The sequence below is a fragment of the Heliangelus exortis genome, chromosome 6, assembly GCF_036169615.1.
Source record: "Heliangelus exortis chromosome 6, bHelExo1.hap1, whole genome shotgun sequence".
Taxonomy (NCBI): domain Eukaryota; kingdom Metazoa; phylum Chordata; class Aves; order Apodiformes; family Trochilidae; genus Heliangelus; species Heliangelus exortis.
In genome coordinates this window covers 14,241,190-14,262,338 of record NC_092427.1, presented here as the reverse complement: position 1 = coordinate 14,262,338, position 21,149 = coordinate 14,241,190, and the positions used below count along the sequence as shown (strand labels likewise).

The 21,149-nt window shown below is 38.8% G+C and overlaps 1 protein-coding gene across 2 annotated transcripts in view; it reads right to left on the bottom strand.

The window, feature by feature from the left end:
- Nucleotides 1–244: 244 nt before the first annotated feature.
- Nucleotides 245–21,149, bottom strand: part of GYPC (glycophorin C (Gerbich blood group)) — a 57,766-nt gene continuing 36,861 nt past the window's right edge. For both annotated transcript variants that reach the window (XM_071746788.1, XM_071746789.1), the window contains 2 exons: nt 8,301–8,351; nt 245–5,875 (listed from right to left, as the gene is read on the bottom strand). In XM_071746788.1, coding sequence (XP_071602889.1) covers nt 5,679–5,875; nt 8,301–8,351 — 248 coding nt within the window. In that variant the 3' untranslated portion in view covers nt 245–5,678. The remainder of the gene's footprint in view (nt 5,876–8,300; nt 8,352–21,149) is intronic.

Genomic DNA, 21,149 nt, shown 5'->3' with positions numbered 1-21,149 from the left:
TGTTAAATAATAAAGGAGTATACAGGTCCACACTAGCATCAACAGGGTCCCTTCAGAAGGAATTGCTGTTTCATTTCTTATTTGAACTTTGACTCCTTCCTAGATCTATCAAAAGATTCTCTTGGTTTTTTAAGGCAAATACCAGCAGTGTATCTTTTAGGGTTTGCATGCTCTATTAAGAAAAATTATGGCATACTATTCCTTTTGATCTGTTTTCTTGTGAGAACAAAATATGAGAACACTCTTTTAAATGCTGAAAATGACAACTTTAATTATAAAGTTATTTGTTTCTTCATATTTTAAGGTTTTTTTTGTTTTTTGTTTTTTTTTGTCATTCAAAATATAGTAGATTTACACCAGCAGTGTATTAATAGCTTTGGTAAATACAAACATTGTAGTCAGCTTTAACATATAATCAGCAGTAAACTGTGAATGCTCTGCACTCTCTCTCCTTGTCATAGCAATACTGATGTTAAAATAGACTTCAATACAACCTATCAGGTACTTTCCCTCATACATAGGGTTTGAAACAATAGAAAAATGAAGACACGAGGCTATGCTAAAACACCATCACATATTTCTACTTCAGTGTGTTTCTTTGTGACATGGATGGGATACCAATTTTTTGCAGGAAGGATAAATGCAGTCAGTGAAATTCTAGTCCCATTGAATTCAGTGGGATTTTATCCCACCACACAGGAAACCATTTTGTAGAATGAGAAATTCTTATTTCCAGTCACTGACAACTTTACCTTCTTGAAATAGAAAAGGGCATCTACTTCTACAAACATTTCATCTTTTTGTAATATAGCTGAATTTTTTACTCACTGTATATGTTTTTTCTTTCATATCATTAACTTCCTTTGTTAACTACCTGATTTTCCAGACATCAAGAGTTCTTCAGCTTTTGGTCTTATCTGATTTGCTGCTGTGAAGTTTCTGCATTTTCTAAACCCACAAAGCTTTCTTAACTGAAGAACTGAGAGATTTTAGAAAAATGCAATAAACAGCTCTTAATACATTTAACGGGAGTACTCTTTTAGTGTGTGCTTACCAGTGGTTTTTGATTGGACTGGCACATGCAAGGAATTCAAACGACTCATGTAATTCAAAGAAATTTGTTGTCAGCAGTTACCTTCAGTAAATACACTTTGATTTCTCCAAATGGCAATATCTATTTTGTTTGATGAAAAACTGCTCTCCATCTCTACTGGCATCTAATTACTGTCTCCCCCTCTGTATCTTTTTACTGATTTACATCTTGTCTCAACTTTTGCTCTATTCTGTGAGGAATCCTTGCAGTCTGTAGTTGATGGTGCTACCCTACTTATCCTGCAGCCATAAATGTTTCAGCACCTTGTCTGCTTTCCTTGCTGAAAGGAACCAGGCTTTTTTATTTTTCTATTCTGGTGTCCCCCCAAAGATCCCTAGATTTGATTATAGATAAAAATCAATGCCCATGTTCTCTGGGATCCTATGATGCTACTGTAAATAGTCCCCCAAAGGGATTTGGTCCTGTTGTTCCAAAAAGAAAACAACTCCAAAGTATATATATAGTTATTTTGACTGTCAGCTGACCAAATACTCCTAAAGACTGCATTAATGTGGAATGGCATGTTCAGCATCAGGAAAACATGAAATTGTAGAGGCCAAGCCTCAGAAAAAAATGCACACTTGGTCTAGGAATGGGTGGCTAGAAGGCCATTTAGGACTGACTGGTTTTGGACAGAATCACTCTCCTGAGCTAGAGTGCTGCTGCAGGGTAAACACTGGTAAACAGTAATTTTCTGTGCAGTGGAGGACTGTACATGTGTCCTCCAAAAATCAGAAGAAATGTTTTTGCAGATGTTAAGGCGGAATGGTAGAATACTGAATCTTTGAAGCTTGTTTTCAATGCTTGACAAGAAGAGATGGTTTAAGAGGAGATGAATTTCCTTTTGAAAACAATGATTACTTATTTTTTTTTCAGGAAGAGAATTTGGAAGCCCCATGAACCCACACTTAAAGCTCACCAATGCAGTCAGAAATATTATTGCTAACATGTATCATTTCCATATATTCTTAAAAAATACTTCATGTTCCTACAAGATCAAGTTTATCCTCTCTCTTCAAACTGAAGAAAATATTGGTCGTTTTTATGTCCACCTTTCCTGCATGTCATTGAAAATTACTAATGCTTCCAAAGAAGGCCAATGGCTTACTGTGCAAAATAGGATTCAACAGGCTTTCACAGGGCATTAAGGCATCAGGAAAAAACCATGTTGCTTGAGGGATTGTCATTCTGGTCCCTTGATTTAGTGAACATTAGAGATTTATGGTATTAAGTTTAACTAATCAGAGAGCTTGCAGTGCCCTTTTTTTCTGTGAAAATGTGGCATATATGATTACTCTGTAAATCAATCTCAGGTCAGGTCAGTCAGATTTGATCAAATTCGACACAGGATGGCAAGTCCAAAACTAAAACTTTTGTAAAAGGCAGAGAGTGACTTATAAAAATAAATAAATACATACAGAAGTGTCCAATCCTTTGCCATAGGGGAGGCAGTGGCAACCCAGCTGGGGAGCCTGAGGGACTGCAGACAAGAATGGCATTCCCTGCTGGGCAAATGGGGCACCAGAGAGCTGCAGGACAACAGGCCACAGCTGTGGAGGGACTGGGGATAAAAGTACATAGTTCCCTTAATTCTCCCATTTAGGAAGCAAATTGTAAAAATCATTTGATCATCGGTGATGAAAAGCTAAGGCTGCCAACTGAGATGTCTCGGTCTTGTACTGAATGTTTGTTTGAGCACAGCATGTTGCTTGCACAAGGACGTTTTGCTAATTAGTCCTAAAAGTTAGATGAAGTTTGTAATGCAGTCTTTCTATGACCAAATTGAATAACTCAAGACAGTGGAGTTATTGTCTGAATGAAAAAAATAGCAGGATCAGGCCAGTAGAGTCTGCCAGTCATCAGATGTCATGAGCTTTCTTCATTACAGAACAAAATTTGTCCTGAAAAAAACAAATGCACTGAAAATCTCCTCAAACTGCATCTTCTCTCTGTTCAGTCACTGCTCTGCAAATATTCAGGGTGGCTCATTACCAACAGGGAAGCTGTTGCCATATGCTTGGGATGTTTGTCAGTCTAGATGATCAAGGGAAATGGGATTTAATTAAGCTATTAAGAAAGGATGTAGTCAAAGACTAGTGGTAGCATTCAGTTCAGATTTGGGGGAATGACACCAAGTCTGGTGCTGACTGAACTGGTAAAGAATTGGCTGAGCTCCACTGAATGCACGTTGTATCACCAAAAAAATCTGGCCTCTGTAATTCCACTGTGGGCAGTTAGTCTGTCTTAGTCCATCTCATAATTAAAAATACTCACGCATACCCCAAAAGAGACATTAATTCAGGCTGTCCTGTGTATCAGATATGACACAGTTGTCTAATTATAATCAGTAGGCTCAAGTTAAAAAAAACAATTTCATGACCGAGGAGGGAGGCAGGAATTTATTCTCCATGTCACTTACACCTTCCTCCAAAGTCAATTCTCTTTAACAGCCAGTCTTAGGGGGACAGAAGGGCTCAGGTCCTGCTAGCACTGGAGGAAAGTTTTTTGGTGTTCCTAGGTTCCTATCCTCAGAGGAAATCTTTACATTTTTATTGAACTGGAGTGTCAAGGGATTTAAGTTTTATCAACCCAGTCTTACAGATAAGACTAGTGAATTTTTCCAACACTTGTCCTAGAAAAATAAAACAAAATTAATTTTCCAAGAGTAATAACAAAGTTATAATAGTAATATATCTTAGAAAAGAAATAGATGCATAATATCAAAATATTTGAACTCTGCTAATACTGGAGTTTGTGCATTTTATACTTCATTAGCCACAGAATACAATGTGGTTGTGCAATGGTATGTTACAAAAATATCTTAAGCATTTAGTAAATTGGCACATTTTTTATACTTTTTGGTTAAAATGCAAACATGCAGGGATTTGATATTCAAAATCAGAGCTATTGGGATTCTAATAATAACTCAGAGTCCATCTCCTTCGGGAACGGAGACAAGACTGAGACTGTGATTGAAAATAGAGAAATATCCATTTCTTTGCTTGGGTCCTCAGAGTCTTTTCTTGTTCACATCAGTCTTGAAGCATTTTTATGGCCAGTGTTGATAATGGCTACTGGAGTCCAGGAGTTTTTGAAACCCAAATGTGAGCTCAACTGATCAGCAACAATGTCTTCAAAGTACAATTGTAGATGACTGTACACACACATATAGATCAAAACACAGAAAAAATTTACCAGTTGAGCTTTGCTCATCAGTGTCTTAATTGTTGTTGTGTATTTCTCCTCCTCTGCTTTCAGTAGTCCAGGGCACCATTGCAGCTGGGATCGAGAAGGTGCAAAGAACAATTGACCTATTTCTGGAGCTAACTGGGGGTTTCAGTTAACAAAACCAACTTACTGGTGTAAAGAAACTCATCACTGTTGATTTTTAGGCAAGGAATAAGATCTTTTCATGACTAATTTATTTATAATAAAGCATTGATGGTCGGTATAATTCTCTTACTAAGCACAATGCAAAGGATATAAAGAAGCCATACAGAGGGAGACATCAATACAAGCCAGTGGGATGCAGATGAAAAAGCTTCTTTACAGTGGTAGTCTTATGGTTGCATTTTTCAAAGATTTATTGATATCTGCACCAGAACTAAATTCCTCTCCCTGCAAAAATCCAAAATCCTGCTGGCAGGTGTTCAAGAGAATTTTCCAATGCAAAATAAATAAATAAATACTCAGGCAAAAGTATCTTCTATGAAAAAAATCTAGCTGAGTTCCATTGTTTCAAAAGGCCTGTTCAAACCAAGATGCCAAGATGCTTTACCTTTTAATACCTATGTACTTATGCATGCATTCAGAGAACCTACCATCTAATTGGAATCATATTTGTAAATCTACTGCTTATTATATACTACACTGCAAATTTCAACGTTTTATAGTTCTCAAGCTGACATGACGAGCAAGTTAGAAATAAATCCTTCTTCCTTACATTTTCCGTGTTCTCCAACAGTTTCATCTCTTTGAAGTGTTTTTGACTGTTATATATACAAAACTAAAAAAACCAACCCAAACATAAAAAAATCCCAATCTAAATCCCAAAACAAACTTCCCTGTGCCAATAAAACTGCACATTAAAGGGGGTGGATATCTGGGCTACAAAGCTATTTTTGTTCCAGATACAGCAGCTTTGTCTACTTTAATGTTTGTTCTGTGACCATTTGAAATTCAATTTCAGGTGCTTCTGTATCATATCATCACAGGATGCATCATTAACTCTAAGAGGATGTTTTCCATTGGCATCTGCTATTTTCACCAAATGTCAAGACTTGACATTTGCTATCTTTATCTGGTTTTGGTGTATCACTCATACTGAGATTTTGTTTCTTCTTATCTGATATTGATTTCAACTGTGACCAGCTGTGTTGCTAATAAAATCAACAGGCAAGTATCTGGCATTTAGTTCTTCACCAGAAGAGGAAAAGCAACAACTCAGTGACATAAAAAAGTAAAGAGATACTTTTCAATCAGGATGCTTGCCTGTGTTCTCATATTATCCATCTCTTAGCGCTTCTGTTGATGTAGCATTTCAGACTGATTCCCCTGGGGAAGTCTCCACGGAAATCCTTGCTTTTCAGATGAAATATTCCTTTTTGCTCTCATCCACTGCTTCCTGGAGAGCAGGGTCATTTTTCAAAGCGGCATCTGCGCTTTCGGCAAACTCGGTTCCTTTTGCCTCGTTGGTGTGGTAGGTGCCCTTGTGCCTGTACATGTACCGGACCATCACCACCAGCAGGCAAATGAGAACAAATACCACTGCAGCAATCACACCTAGAGGAAAGAGACCACTTAAATGTATTGTCAGTAGTAAAATATGAGCAGTATCTCACAGCCATGCATCACAACTTTAATTCCTTGGTAGGAAAAAATCTGTGTATCGTACAATGCTCGCCTCTTATGGCGGCCAGGGGCAGAATGGAGTCTGACATTGCAAATAAAACAGGTGGGATACAGATACTGCAGGAATACAGGTCAAAGCCTCACTGGCTTTCTTTCAAATTGTGGCTTGTTTGGTTGAACTTATTGGAGCTAAAAGTTTGTTGCAAAATGAGGAGAAATCAGAGGACATAAAGGAAAACCAGCAGGTTTCGTTCATCCTTCTGGTAACATATACCTAGGGGAGTTTGCAGGCAACCTGACCCTACCTCCAAGAGTGAGCTCAATTTCAGGAGTGCAGGACATTGTTGTATCTTAGGAGACATCCAACAAAGAACAGGAGTTGTGTGACTGCAGAATTGCTCTGCATTTGCAAGATGCCATTTCATGCTGTGCTCTAATTAAGAAAGTCTGAATGTAATGAATGTAGAAATAACACCTGGGAGGATGAAGGGATTCTGGGTAGGTCTTTCCTATCTCCTGGACTAAGGCTAATTACTATCAATGTGCTGACTGGACAAAAATTTCTTTAGGTAACCAAACATTCAGAGGACTAAATGGTGAAGGGAAGGACTCCTAATGAAGGGAAGTGAGCTCAAGTTCCAGGGGTAGTCATACAGAGAACACTGTGTGTCCTTGCTTCTCGGAGCTCATTACTTTTTTTGCTTTTCTACCATAGAAGGTAGAAACCTGTAAAAGAGAGGTACACCTGACAAGTCCACTGTTAAAAAGTTACAAGCTTTATCCCCTTCCCTGCAGACAAAATTGTTCACTTGATAATCCTTAAAATAAGTGACACATTTACTTGTGTGTTTGTGTTACATGTGACACGTACTTGTGACACATCCACTTGTGTGTTTTTTACTTTTTTAAACACTTTTTGGATACAAATGTTCAGAAACTCTTTAGCTGAGGGTCTGCCGAGTATGTGACACTGAGCTGATTCTGTATTCATGTGATTCCAGGATTAAACCAAACATTGAAGAAATACACAGAACAAGACTTTTTTAGAAAAAATCCCTTATATGGAGCATGAAGCTGCTATGAAGATGCAATAGGTAGGAATGAATCTGACTCATTGTAGGCATCTACAGTTCAGGAAGCTCCATCTGAGTTACTCCCTTTGGGTTTCTCTACTGGCAGTGGATGGTGTATCCAGAGGTGATTCCTCTTCTAGAACTGAATTCCTACATTTGGTCAGATGAATTGCTTCCTGGAAATGCCTGTTACTGTGCAGAGACAATAAGGGGGGTATAACACTGTTCCTTCTGTCTGCTGCATTTAAGATAGGTGCCAGGAGTGGGTATCACCAAAATTTTAATTTATCAGCATAATTAAACTGAGTGGGGGTATCCTATTGGAATGAAAATTGGGGAAAGGACAGAATATTAGCAGGGTAAATAAAAATAACTCCTTAAAAAATATGCCTGCAATGTTATCCTGCAGATTTTATGGTGCCTGGTTCTGGAAAGTGAAGCTACTACTACCGGAAATGAAATTGCTTATACAAAGAACTTTAGGTTTACAATTAAATCATCATTGCAGTGGGGGTTCATCAATTTTTAGGACCTCAATGGTATCCCTTGACACAAGAGGCTTTAATAGGCTTTGGATGTAGCACAATATTAATAAGCCTAGGGGACTAAGTACAAATCAATTTACCTGCTACTTGCTCATAGAAAGCTGAAATTAAAGTTACAAGAGATGGGACCTGAGGGAAATATAGCAGAACCTCACCAATTTGCACTAATGATTGGTGTACCCCCTTGTGAGTGACTGAAATTAGTGCGTTAGCATGGAAATGAACAAACACAATAAAAATAAAAAGACAGGTTCTCTCTGTGAACATAGCTTTTCTCATTTATTCTGACAGCTGTATTTAGTTTAAATGCATGGGGGAGCTTTAATGGAACACCAGGAAATGCACGATGCTGGATTCTGTAAAAATAGAGGGTCAGCTGGTATGAGCTTGCATGGCTCAAATCAAAGGTACTACATCTATTCTGCATTAAACAACAGTCTTGGCCCAGTGAACAATGAATACCAGAGGCTGATTTTGCTGCTGGACTGTTGGGTATTTTGTCCTTAAATGAAGAATGGGTGGAGGTGGTACTGCTCACTATATGGTTTATGCTCATTATCTCACCTCATTATCTTGCCAATAGCTCCTCTGCAAGCAGATTTCCCTCTGGCCTAATTAACTCTAATTGTGAAGCTCCTGTTGTCTTGTCAGCAAAGCAGGGGTTTTGCAAAATGTGAGAAATCAACCAATATGCTGTTTTAATTCTAATGGTGCTGCTTAGTATGGTCTGCTACTTACCTCCAATAACAGCCACATCTGTTCCAGCTGTGGGGCTCTCCATCTCTTCATCTATAAATAGATCACCACATACAAAAGTTAATTAAAGAAAAAGGATTTATATGTTACAGCAGTGACTATACGGTTGATGCTGGATTATTTTAACCTCTGAAACTCAGAACCTAAACAAGATCTCCCATTAGGAAAAGACATTTATGAAATGTCTCATTAGAACTAGCTGTACTGTAACAGTTTGCTGTCACCATAACACTGGAAAATAAATAGCTAGCACATTATGCAAATTATCATGGCCCTCAGGGAAGTACCCACTGTTTATTATGAGTGCTTACCTACAACATCCTCCAGTGAATGTTTAAATTAAAAGTGTTCAGGTAGTGTGAATACTCCGAGAGAAAGTTCTGAGAAAAAAATTTTGGCAACTATTTATTTTCCATTTTATGGTTTTTCAGAGTATGGTCTGGATCTTGATTTGATGCAAATTAATCTGAATCTATTGATTTCAATTAATATTTATATATCTGTAATATCCTGGTTTCAATCTTAGCATTTATGGTCTTTTAAACGTACATTTGAAATCAAGCCAAGCCAGTTATGTCTCTGGTATAAAACACAGTTGTCACTTATATTAGGTCTGAATTTGGTGCTGATAAATCAGATTAAATCCTTTGTTGGATTAGAATTTATTAAAAAAACCCAAACCTCTGCAATTTAAATGCAGAAGTACCTGACCCTGTCCTTTAAAGAAGTAATAAATCGTTTGAAGAGTTGTAAGCTGCTGAAAGAACAGTTAGAATTTGCATTCCATTTCTATCTTAATTGTAACACTTACTAAAAGTATCCAAAACAAAAAATGAATAGCCAGCTTATTCTAAAGGGGAGAGGAAAAAAAATTCCTGTAAGTGGTGAGGATTTTTCTTTCATTATTATCTAATATAGACCTCAGGTGAACTCAAATTCATATAGACAAGCGTTTTTTCACCAGTTTCTCTATGACAGGTGAGGGTACAATTCTGGCCTTGTTTTCTTCTCTATATTCGTAACATTCCACTTAGACCTCAGCTATGTGGATATCTAAGAAGATAATGAACTCTTGGAGTTTTTCTATGTTAGGTTTATGACAGGACACTCCTTTCATTGTTAATTATTGTACTATTTATACAATTCTAAATGACACTGGTTTCTAAACAAGACAAATAGTTTTATCCCTACATATACCAGAGGGGTTGGAACTAGATGATATTTAAGGTCCCTTCCTACCCAATCCTTTCTGTGATTTTATGATTCTATGTGAGATTTTTTATTTTTTTTTTTTGTATTTCCTTTTGTTAAGTACCATGGATAGAAAAGTTTTCTGGAAAAGCTAAAAATTCTAATTCCATATCTTTCTATAAATTCAACTGGGGTACTATGGCTGATATCTGACTCTTCTTTTGCTAAATCTGTGCTAGATGATGCAAGAATAAATCACTGTTGTAATTTCCTCCTTATTCATGTCTGGTCTTTCATATCAAATGCAATAGACTGAGCAGAGCTGAGATTTAGAGATCCCCCTTCTTCCCAAACATGGGAGATGATTTTTCTAGAAAGTAGAGGCATTTTCCTCTACCCCAGAGATCCTTTCCACGTTTTTTTTCCCCAGCCATACACTGATAGAAAGATTGAGCACGCCTTGTGTAATTTAAAAACTCTAATTATGTTTTTGTCCATTCAAAACCCGCGTGCTTCAGGAGAGATTAATTGCTTCAAGGTCAAACTGTTCTGTATTTCTTTATACACCACCTATATGTTGCATGCCAAAAAAGCAGGCTCCTCTACAGCAATCAAATACTTGATGGTGTGAATTCTGAAGTGCTTCCCTAGCCACACAGCTTGCTTCCAAACATTAATTCCATATCAAATCATTATCAGTTTAATTATAAAAAGGTATGTGACTCTCTGCTCTTTCCTGTCATTCCCCGGTGCCTCTCAGGTTCAGATAACAAGCAGGTGCCTTATCTCTAGTACTTGCCACCAAAGTGCTTTTTGATAATGGATTACAGTATCATCACTTTGCAGAAAAGTTTTCATTTCCATACTGTACTTGACAAGTTTTCAGAAGAATGCTGGTCCCATCCTGAGCTACCCTGTGGCCAGCACTGATCTGTTAAGTTGACAAAACTGTGCCATGCAGCAAATAGCTAACACTGTGATGGGGCCTCACTCACTGCAGCTCCCCTTTTACTGCAAGCACAGGAGTCTGGCTTCTCCTTGGTGTGCAGACTTTTGACCATGGTAAGTGCTTGCTGTCCCCACAGATGGCACCTGTTGGCTTTTCCTGCACCATCTGGGCTGCCAGGGCACTACAGTTACTATCAGTGTTCAGAAGATACCAGAGTCTGCTCCTCAGCTCAGTTTTGGAGCAAGGATGATGGAGGGGAGAGAGGGACCTTCAACGCCTGTCTCACAGTCCTGGAAATTTCACTTTGTCCAAAAATAGTTATGTGATTCATGATTGCTCGGCAGGGAGGGAAGGTATCAGTGTCATTCAAGATTCAAGCAGTATCACCCTTCATGAAACATGACTGAGGAAGATGCAAGGCATGTGCTCATGAAGTAAAGCCAACTTCCCAGAGCAGGGGTGAGACAACAGCCACTATCCAGATGGGAATCCTCACTTGGCCAGGAACCCTTGTGTGTTCTCTTTAACTTCATCTCAGTTTACATGAGAAATGCTCTGCATTACTGTAGGACTCAGTCTTCCCTTTCTGAGGAAGGAAGATATCCAGTATACTCGAGGAATTTTAGGCTGAGCAATGGCTGCAGGCTTTGGCCTTCTTGTATCTTCTTTATTCTGCTCTTCTTAGTGTGCATAGAACTGAGAAGTCTGTGTTTCAAGAACTACTGTTGCACCTGTTTTGGTTATTTTCCTTTGCTCCAAGGACATCTTCTATGCTATCTGCAGCTAAATTGTCCTTGCAAAACTTCCTCTCACTGCTATACTGGCCCTTGTCCATAGCTACATTCTGCTCCCAGAAGTGTTTAGTGTTGTTATTTAGTGCTATTTGTTACCATGACCTGGAAACCACAAGATTTGGGAAAACTTGTTTTTCATAAAATGTCTGGCCATCAGGATGGATTGGCTAAATCAAAAATGGAACATACAAGTCAAATTGCCTGGTTTTGAAAAGTATGTTTCTAAAAGCCAGAATGAAGGGAAAGAAATGTCTTTGTTCCATGACCTGAAATTAATCAAATTCCAGTTCTGCCCATAAACTTACAGATAAGGAATTTTGCAATAGAATAACAATTGCTACCTGTCTCACTCTCATCAATCAAATCATGCTGAGAAGGCAGCAGCCTCTGAAAGCCCCAGGAATATTCTTGACTTCAACACTGCAAGCACATCTCTGGCTTTGCACTTCAAAGGTGAAAAGCCAGTACAACTAACTTTTATGTTAATGTAGTCAGTGGTGAGTTTTTCTGCTTAAGTTGTCAGTAAATTTTGTTAAACCATCTGCTCCAGATGCAATTTTTCCAATGAAACTTGACTTTTACTAATTTTGAGGCTTTTTTTCTTTTTTAAACTGATCCCATTCCATTTTGGCTGAGGAGCACTTTTCTGAAGGAGGCAGATCCAGCAATGAGAACATCTGCTTGAGGCTCAGCACTCCTTGTTTTGTTATGCACTTCTTCCGGCAGTTGTAATCATTTATTTTGTTATTTAAATTACAAATCTGAGCCACTAAAAGCCATAAGTCACTTCCTGCTCAAAAATTATGATGCTGGCTTTAAAATATTTTAAAGCTTTTTAAATTTATCCTTACTTTCCTACCTGAGATTCATTGAAGTCTTACTTTCCAGCCCTTCTCTACAATATCAAAGACAAAATGTGTATTGTAGATGAAAACTGTGGTTTAAGATTTTGTAACACTAGGAAACAGGTTTTAAGAAAAACACAAAGTATTATGAGAATCCTGATAAAGATGCAAGACGAATCAGTGACCTACCAGGTTTAGAAGGATAACCAGGTTAAAACATCAAAATTGACAGCAATTCAACTCACGTGGTGATGGGAAGGGGCATATTCATTCTTAAAACACTTTCTCCCATCCAGCATAGAAAGCACAGATTTCAGATCCTGCTTCTGGCAGAAATAATATGCTTAATATGCTTAATATGTTGCTGTGGCTACTGCTACATGGGATAAACTTACAGTTTAGGCTTTTTGTTTTCTCAAGCATCATTTTTGTCTGTTGAAGGAGTTTCCATTAAAAAATCTGATACTTGCACGCTTAGTGGTTTTGCAGTCAGCACTGTATTTAGCAATTTAGGTTACATGTTTCCTTGTTATGCATTTGGATGTGGAAAAGTCATGAAAGGAAAACTGTACCTGCAAAGGGATCCCCCATTTGTCATATTTGTTATGACTGCATGGGAATCATCCTACAGGAAAGATCTAATCTCCTGGTGCAAACTATCAAATCTCTGCTGTATAATGCACACAGGCAATTTGACTGGATAACATAACTAAGGCTAGACAAGTGCTTACTGCTAAGTAGTGTTGGATATAGAAAAAAGAGCCTGAGACTACCGTTCACATTGACACAATTTCCTTGCAGCTGAGGGTGATATTGCTGTTTTGGAGTAGAGAGTCAAGTTGAGTGAGTACAGAGATATCTGTGTGTGATAAGCAGTTTTTACAATGCAGTTTTCAAAGCTGCTCCACACCAGCCAGGCAGCACTGCCTCTGCTCCTGCCTTTCAGGATTTTCCCATCCACAAGTGCTTTCAGTTCTTAGCAACATAAGCCACTCTTTATCGTGATGCTCCATTCCTGCTTCCTTGTAGTTGCAATCTCTAATAAAACCTCGGCTGCTAAATTACACTCAAGTAGATCTCTAAGTGCTTTCTTGGGCAACCCATTTTCCCTCTTGATGTGCCTGTTCATTGCATAAGAAGTGCTTGAAATTCGTTCAGCCCCTGTGAATGATGATCTGAGCTCCTCAGGGCAGCCATTTCCTTCTTAGGGCTTTCCTAGGTGTGCAGACTAGGAAACACACTGTAGGATTTATTCTGCCATCAGCTCACCTAAACATCTTCTGAAAAACACTGCTTCCAATGGGACTTTTTCAGGAGAGGTACAACCCAACTTTATCTTGGTATATCCATAGACATGCTTTGCAAGACTACCCTAAACTTGTGACTGTGTTGTTGAAAGAAGTGGTGGAGAAGCAGTCTGTAGGTTGAAGTATCTCTTTGGAATTCAACTATGAAATATTTAATATTTTTTCTTAAATATTAGTACTATCTACCTATGCACTTGCAATAAATGACTGGAAAATTAAAACTGAGTAACATCAAGATTCAGGCCAGATATAAATGTAATTCAGAGAAAGATTTTGTGTATGTATTAATTTTTCTTTCATACATTCATAAATTTGAAAGACAGCTTTAAGTGGGGACTAAGGCAATTATAGTTTACTCAGTAATACCGAGCCTAGTAAATTATTGTCTGTTTCTGGAGTTGTATCAAATGATCTAACACAACATTCCTTACTAGTTTTGCCTTATTTTTTAAAAATTGTAATTTTAAAGAAGGACTGCCTTTTTATGTAAAGGATTTTGGTGATGTTTCAAAAATACTCATCACTGCTCTAAGTACTTCCACTGAAGATGACCGTAAGATCTTTGATTTGGTTCAGTAAAATATTATGAACTTCTGCAAGTATCAAGGAATATACAGGGTTCACCAGGAAGGTTTTGCAATTGTTAAAAACCTTAACTATAACTTTTGCAAATTTTATTTTTAATATTTGTATTAAAAAGTGTATTTATTATAACTTTCCCTTACCATGGGGCTCTTTCTGATCTCAGTATGCTCTTCTGCAGTCATCTTTCCTCTCAAATGTAAAAGCAGGTCTTAATGTGTCCCCCATTGTCATCATTGAAGCAAGACTTTTCTTTTCCACACATATTTAGTATGGAAGAACTAATGAAGTCTTAACATCTCCATTGTTTATGCAGCTGTGGTACGTCCTCCTTGCCCTTTGGCTTATGTGCTTTGCCAACACAATGTATTCATGAGAAAATCATTAATCTATTAACCTTAGCATACCGATTGAATTTACAAGCTACAGTTAGAACTGGTTCACTGCAGCTGCATGTGTAAAACTGAGCTGAACCAACTTCTGAAAACTTCACATTAAAAATACCTTAATTGCTCAAGCTGCCATCTAGTCTGTGCTATGATATCAGATGCATCCCACTGAGGCTTTTCTGGATTTAAAAAAAAAAAGATGTCATTACCTATTTTAATATTTGCCAGTAAGTGTTCAGTGCCCTGCCAGAGCTGGCATCTCTATCCTGAAGGGTCATCAGCCTGAACCCATCAATCTGACACTTTCTGCTGAAAAAGCCATCACCAGCTCCCATTAGATAATGACACATATCAAGGCTGTTCTTTCAAAATTAAGGAACAGTTTCTCATCTGTCAATCTGGACAAGAGACAGAATAATTTGGTTTCCATCTGTACGTTAAAGTATTATAAGGACAATAATGGTGACATACAACAACAACCACATGATCTTCTGGGTAAGTAAATGGACTGTGCTCCAAATGTAAGGTAAATCATGCAGATTAAAAGTATCTACAAAATCTACACTGGGCCTGATCCTTTTTCTATCCTAGCTACCAAGTACATTGTCTTTAATTGTGTGAAGACAAAAGTCCCGTGTCATTCAATTAAATAAAGGTCTTTTCACACTTGGTGATATAGTGAGGATAAAAGGGCATTATCAAATTAGTTCATTTAGATTAGGATAATTTTAGCACTTCACATTTGATTCTGGTATACAGTGTCATCAAAATATTTTTGTACCATTCTAGAATGTTACAAAGAGAACAAGAGAAAATACATTGGCTTTGCTCACAGTTTCTCCCTTTCTGAAGATGAATTTTGCTTGGGTCTGATGTGGAGAGACACACTAAAAGTCATCTTATCAAAAATAATCATATGATATTCCTTAATGATAAGAGGAAAAAGGAAAAAATGTTCATTAAATTTAGGAAGTTATTTTAGGTGAAAAACCAGAAAAGTCTTTTAAAACAGAACAGATATTCTATATTTTGAAATAAAAGATTCAAATAACAAATCAAAGAGAAGAAAAAAAATGTAAAGGGTTGCATATTCTAAAAAAACCCACAGGTTTTGGTTTTTTTTCCATTAAATCAAACTTTTCTGTTTATCCCCCAGCAGAACTGAATAGTCCCCCCCTCAAATTCCCTTTTCAGTTCGAACCACGTACTTTTTTTTTGTCCTTCTTCTCCTGTGCTTACTAGAGACACACAGCAAAGCACTTTAGCTTCTTAGCTGAGGGTAGCCAAAAACCAACCACTGATTCTGATGGCAATTAAGCAAACTGTATCCAGTAAGAGTATTAAATCCCCCCTTAGAAGTACTATAAATGCTACAGCCTTACAGCTCCCTTCTTTGCAGCACAGTACTTGAGAGAGAGCTTATTGTAAGCCCACATCCCCTCTGGTAACACATATTTACTGTGTCCCTTGCATTCAAATTGATGTACACATACCATAAAAAATAAACATAGAAATTCAGATGGATCTGCCTGCTGCTTACAGCATCAGGAAGGATGACAGGGTTTCAGGGTCAGCAGATGAAACCCAGCTCACAGAAGCTGCAAGAAAGAGTTTACAGCTTGGAAGTTTTGTAGTCCCTCACATTTCCATGGAAATATGCTAATGTAACCTGGCCATCATTTACATTTTTCCTCCACAACCATCAAAGTCAGCTCGTGCTCCAAATGTGCAGCATCTTGCTGGGAAAGAAAATGGACCCAGTATTGCTTCATTAAAGAAGGAGTGTCAAATGGGGTGCGGATCAATTCCTAAGGTACAGCCCAAGATCAGGCTGTTTTTCTGTGAGTGTTCCTCCTCCTCCCCCTCCTCTCTCTTCATCAGAACAGAGTACTCCTTTTGACAGCTTTTTAATTGGGAAAGTTTTGAAAGAAATGCCACATATCCAGTGAATATGCCAAATCACTTCTGCCTGACTTTTCTCCAAAGTCAAGAATTTGAAGCTCTAGTCATTTTTTCAATCAAAATGGGAACAAAACAGCCATTTGCTCATTCATTCAAATCATAGCTGAATGGAAAGGCGTTACTGGCTTAACTGATTAACCACTGCAACTGCTGCAAACAATTACAGGTAGTCAAAGGAGCTGACTATGAATATAGGGAAAGCCCACCAGACAGCCTTTAACAGATTAACTTGAAATTATTGAAAAACAGTGCATGAAAGAAGCACATTTTACTGACCTAGAATCATAGAATGGTTTGGATTGGAAGAGACCTTCAAGATCATCTAGTTCCAACCACCCTGTATGGGCAGGGACATCTTCCACTAGATCAGGTTGCTCAAGACCCCATCCAACCTGGCCTTGAACACTTCCAAGAGTGCCCCAGGGAGGGGGCAGCCACACCTTCCTTGGACAACCTGTGCCAGAGTCTCACCACCCTCACAGGAAAGAACTTTTTCCTAGTGTGTAACCTAAATCTCCCTTCCTGGAGTTTTAAACCAATTCTCCCTGTCTTCTCACTACACAGTGGTGTAAAAAGCCCTACCCCAGCCTTCTTGTAGACCCCTTCAGATATTGAAAAGTTGCTAAAAGGTCATTTCAGACCCTCCTCTTCTCCAGGCTGAACCACCCCAACTTCCTCAGCCTGTCTTCACAGGGGAGGTGGTCCAGCCCTCTGATCATTTATTTTAGTGGCTTTCCTCCGGACTCACTCAAAGAGCTCTATGTCTTTCTTACACTGGGGACTCCAGAACCAGACACAGTACCCCAGATCGGGTCTCAAAAGAGCAGAGCAGAGGGGAAGAATCACCTCCTGTGACCACCTCTCTTGTGTTTCTGTTGATGCAGCCCAGGACATGGTTGGCTTTCTGGGCTGCAAGCACACATTGATGGCTCATGTTAAATTGTGGTCCACCACCACACCCAAGTCCTTCTCCTCAGAGCTGCTCTCAATCTGTATTCTTCTCCAGTCTGTATTCATGCATGGGATTGCCTTGACTCAGGTGCAGAACCTTGCACTTGGCATTGTTGAACTTCATGAAGTTTGGACACTTCTTAAACCTGTCAAGGTTTGGCCTAGACTTTGCATGTTAGAACATAAGCATAAAAAATTTGAATGAGAACCTTTCAGTGAAAAATCAGAAAGCAAGAGGTCTTGGAAGACATGATAATTCCTTCCCAGTCCCTTGTGTAGATGGTTAGATGATGCAGTCAGACAAATTAACTGCTAAATTGCTTGTAACTCTTTATCAAGATGTGTTTTTAGTGTGACCTAACAGATTTACCAGCCTCAGCCCTGACTCTCAAGCCCTTTGACCATGTCATCAGAGGAGAAAGGGATTTCAGCATTTCTTAATGTTGCTGTGGTTGTTTTTTTATTACTTTAATAACTTCTTAAGAACGAGTTTTAGTTTATTTTTGAGCCATACTTTTTTATGAATGTTGCACTGTTCAAGACAAACATTAGTTAAAACTAGTCCCCCTAACTAAGAGAGATTGAAATGTTAGTTGAAGTATTTCTATCAAATACATTTGGCAGCGTTTTTGTACTGATTTTCTCTGTTCCTGCTGTGTGCTTGGCTTGACTGTCCTTGTCACATTTACAAATTTTGACTCCCTTATTAAACTCTAACTGCTTTTTAAGGAAGAGCAAGCAAAGATAAGCACTTTGCCTCACTTTTCATGGAAACTTCAGGCTGGAGAGTAAAGATAGACTAGAGTAGTACAGCAGTGAAGAAGGTGCAGTGAGGACTCAAAAAGTTTAAGCTCCTTAGCAGCAGCTGGTTCTCTGGTCACCACATGCTCTGCAGTCATCATGCAGGTAGATCCAGAGGAGCTGCAGCGAGGTATTTTCCCTCCCCGTGGGGAGCTGCTGTGGGAGGGTGCCAGTGTATGATGGGGGTGGGATGCTGGGGACAGAGATATAAATCCAAAGGCGTTTCACTGGTTGTGTTGCAGGCAGAAAAAATTGTTTTAATGAACATTTATATGCAAGGGAAGAAACATGGCTGTTATTCTATTCAGTCTAATAAATGTCTTGTTCTCCTTTTGAGATGAAAATCCTGACCTCGAGCCTAAATTACAGGTGATGTGACTAAATTAGAGGTGATGTCATCTAGAGATCACCTGAAACCTGGTGAAAGCCTGCAGTTATGCACAAATATATTAAATTGACAATTCAAAGAATATAGTGCCAAGCTACTCTCTTTAGACAAGTATAATCATTCTTCCAACACAGGCAGGTTTCTTCCCTTATCTGTCATTCCCACCCTAACCCTAACCCTAACCCTAACCCTAACCCTAACCCTAACCCTAACCCTAACCCTAACCCTAACCCTAACCCTAACCCTAACCCTAACCCTAACCCTAACCCTAACCCTAACCCTAACCCTAACCCTAACCCTAACCCTAACCCTCCTCCCATCCACCAAGAAGCAAATCTAGAAGACTATCTTAGATCAGAAGCTCAGCTTTCTGGAGCCTATAGCTAAGGAAAACAACCCCCAACCATTACACTTAGCTAACACTGGCCAGCCCTCCTTTTCCAATGCCTGTGCTGTGAGCTTGGCCTTTCTAAAAAGGTAGTCAGAGTCTTTGCAGAGCTTTCAACATGCATTGGTCAGAAGGGCTCAATCTCTCATACAGGTGATTAAATAGCATCTTACACTCTGCTTTTGCCTCTTAAGTTGCAGTCGTGTTTATGCAAGAAACCTTAGTATGCCAAAAGCTGATGATATTACATTCCTAACTAGAAAAGAACTCCATTTAGTTTAGGAATCCTTTTTGTGTTAGTGCTAACTTGGATGGGTCTCTGTAGACAAATGTTGACTTTCATACACTTGGACAACGACAACAATATATGAGGTTTCTGCTTCTCTTTCCGGTCTGGTTGAAACTGGTCAGTGGATCCAAAAGTTCTTGATAGAAAGTGACAGATGGATGAACAGATGATAAACCAGACAGATAGACAGCAGGAACACATAAGACTCATTTCATCATGAAACTGCACTGAAAGCAGAAGGATCAGTGGTTACTTGGGTAATATTCATGTTTTGGTCACCAATTTTAAAAATGTCATTTTTTGGCGGCCATTTCAAAGCTTGTAGGCTATGTCCTTAGTGGTTTAAACAGCAAAGGGCAAACCAAAGAGACATTGTGAGATTTTTTTTCTAGCTCCTTTCATTGTCACATTGCTACATTTTTATAGTTTGGACTATATTTTAAACCTTTAAAGCCAGATTCAGCTTGGACAGCCCCAGCAGTTTCAACAGAGGATTAATGTGTGTCATTAAGCAAAGAAATATGTTCTAGTACTTTTCAATAGCAACAAATGCTTGCTATTGCACTTCTCTGATCAACATATTTTTGACTTACTGTAAAGCCTCTGGGCTGTTCCTTTCTCAATAGTATGAAATACACATACAGAAAAGCTGAGAGTGAACTGTTGTGACTTGAGCTGGCTGCTACATTCCAGCAGAAAAGGGCATTCTCATTCTGAACCATTTTCCTTTCAAGCTGATCCAGCAGAAAACCAGCCCACCAAAAGGGAAGAGGCAGGGGGTATTCACTTATTGGCAAACCAATCCAAGTCACCATGTGGTCTGTCTGTTGGTCAATCTGTTAACAGGGAGGGCTTTGGTAGGTGCAGACAGTGCAAAAAGTAGGAATGCTCTTTTGGGCAGGTGAAGTACTTTATAGATCTGCACTCAGGAGAAAACAGGTCCCCCAAAGGAGAAACATAAAGGAGAAAGATGTGGATTCTCTTACTAGATTGGTCTGAATAGAACAGAAAACTCCAGATTTTTCTAGTCACATGACTCCTTTGAAGTGGCTCTAGAAGACCACGGGAAAAGTTTGGCTTGGTATTCCCTATGTAAGAATATACTGGAATGCATTAAGAAGGAAGGACCCTCTCTCAGTTGTCAAAATGGGGACCCTAGGGCAGAGCTGTTTTGTCTACCTCCTTCTCTGCCTGGGGGAATGCTGCTCTTCCACAGCTGAATCAGCAGCAATTGTGCCAGTCATGCCCTGCAGCTGAGCAGAGCAGCAGAAGTCACTGCTGTCCCATATACACTTGTGTGAAAGCAGGGCAAGGTTCCAGCACACAAAGTGAAATACCAAGTGGTATACTTGCAAAATGTCTCTCACACTGCTTCTGTTCCCTTTGAAGTTGGTGGCAGATCTCCCAGACGTTCCAGTTTCTCAGTTAGGCCAATGGTGAAAACTTTTAAAATCTCCATTTTACAAATATTAGAAACATGAAAGAACCAAAGATTTATTGACAACATCATCATATACAGCTTCTGTTCACCATCTCTGTTTCCTAATTTCCCAGTTTAATTCACCATCTGATGCTGCCTAACAGGCTGCAAAAATCTGCCTTCTAAAGGATTCATGAGAAAACCTGTAAATTTCCCAGCGTCCTTTCATAACATACCCAAACTATTTACCATTGCCTCCAAAGAAGCCTGCTTTGGAACAGTCATAGGGTCAAGTTATGCCACTAAAACACCTATTAGTATCAAAAGAATGGAAAAAAAAAAAAAAAAAAAAAAAAAAAAAAAAAAAAAAAAAAAGAGAGAGAGAGAGAGAAAGAAAAATGAACACACCAACAGCACTAGCACAGCCTGGAAAATATGAAGTCATAAGTAGAGTTCAGCCAGAGCTGACTCCCATTAAACTTTGTTAAAGAGCCAAGTTCCACCCAGAGATATGTATGAACTGCAGTTTATTTCAGGGGGAGCTGTGCTGTACTTCATGTCAGGGCAAGGCTTTA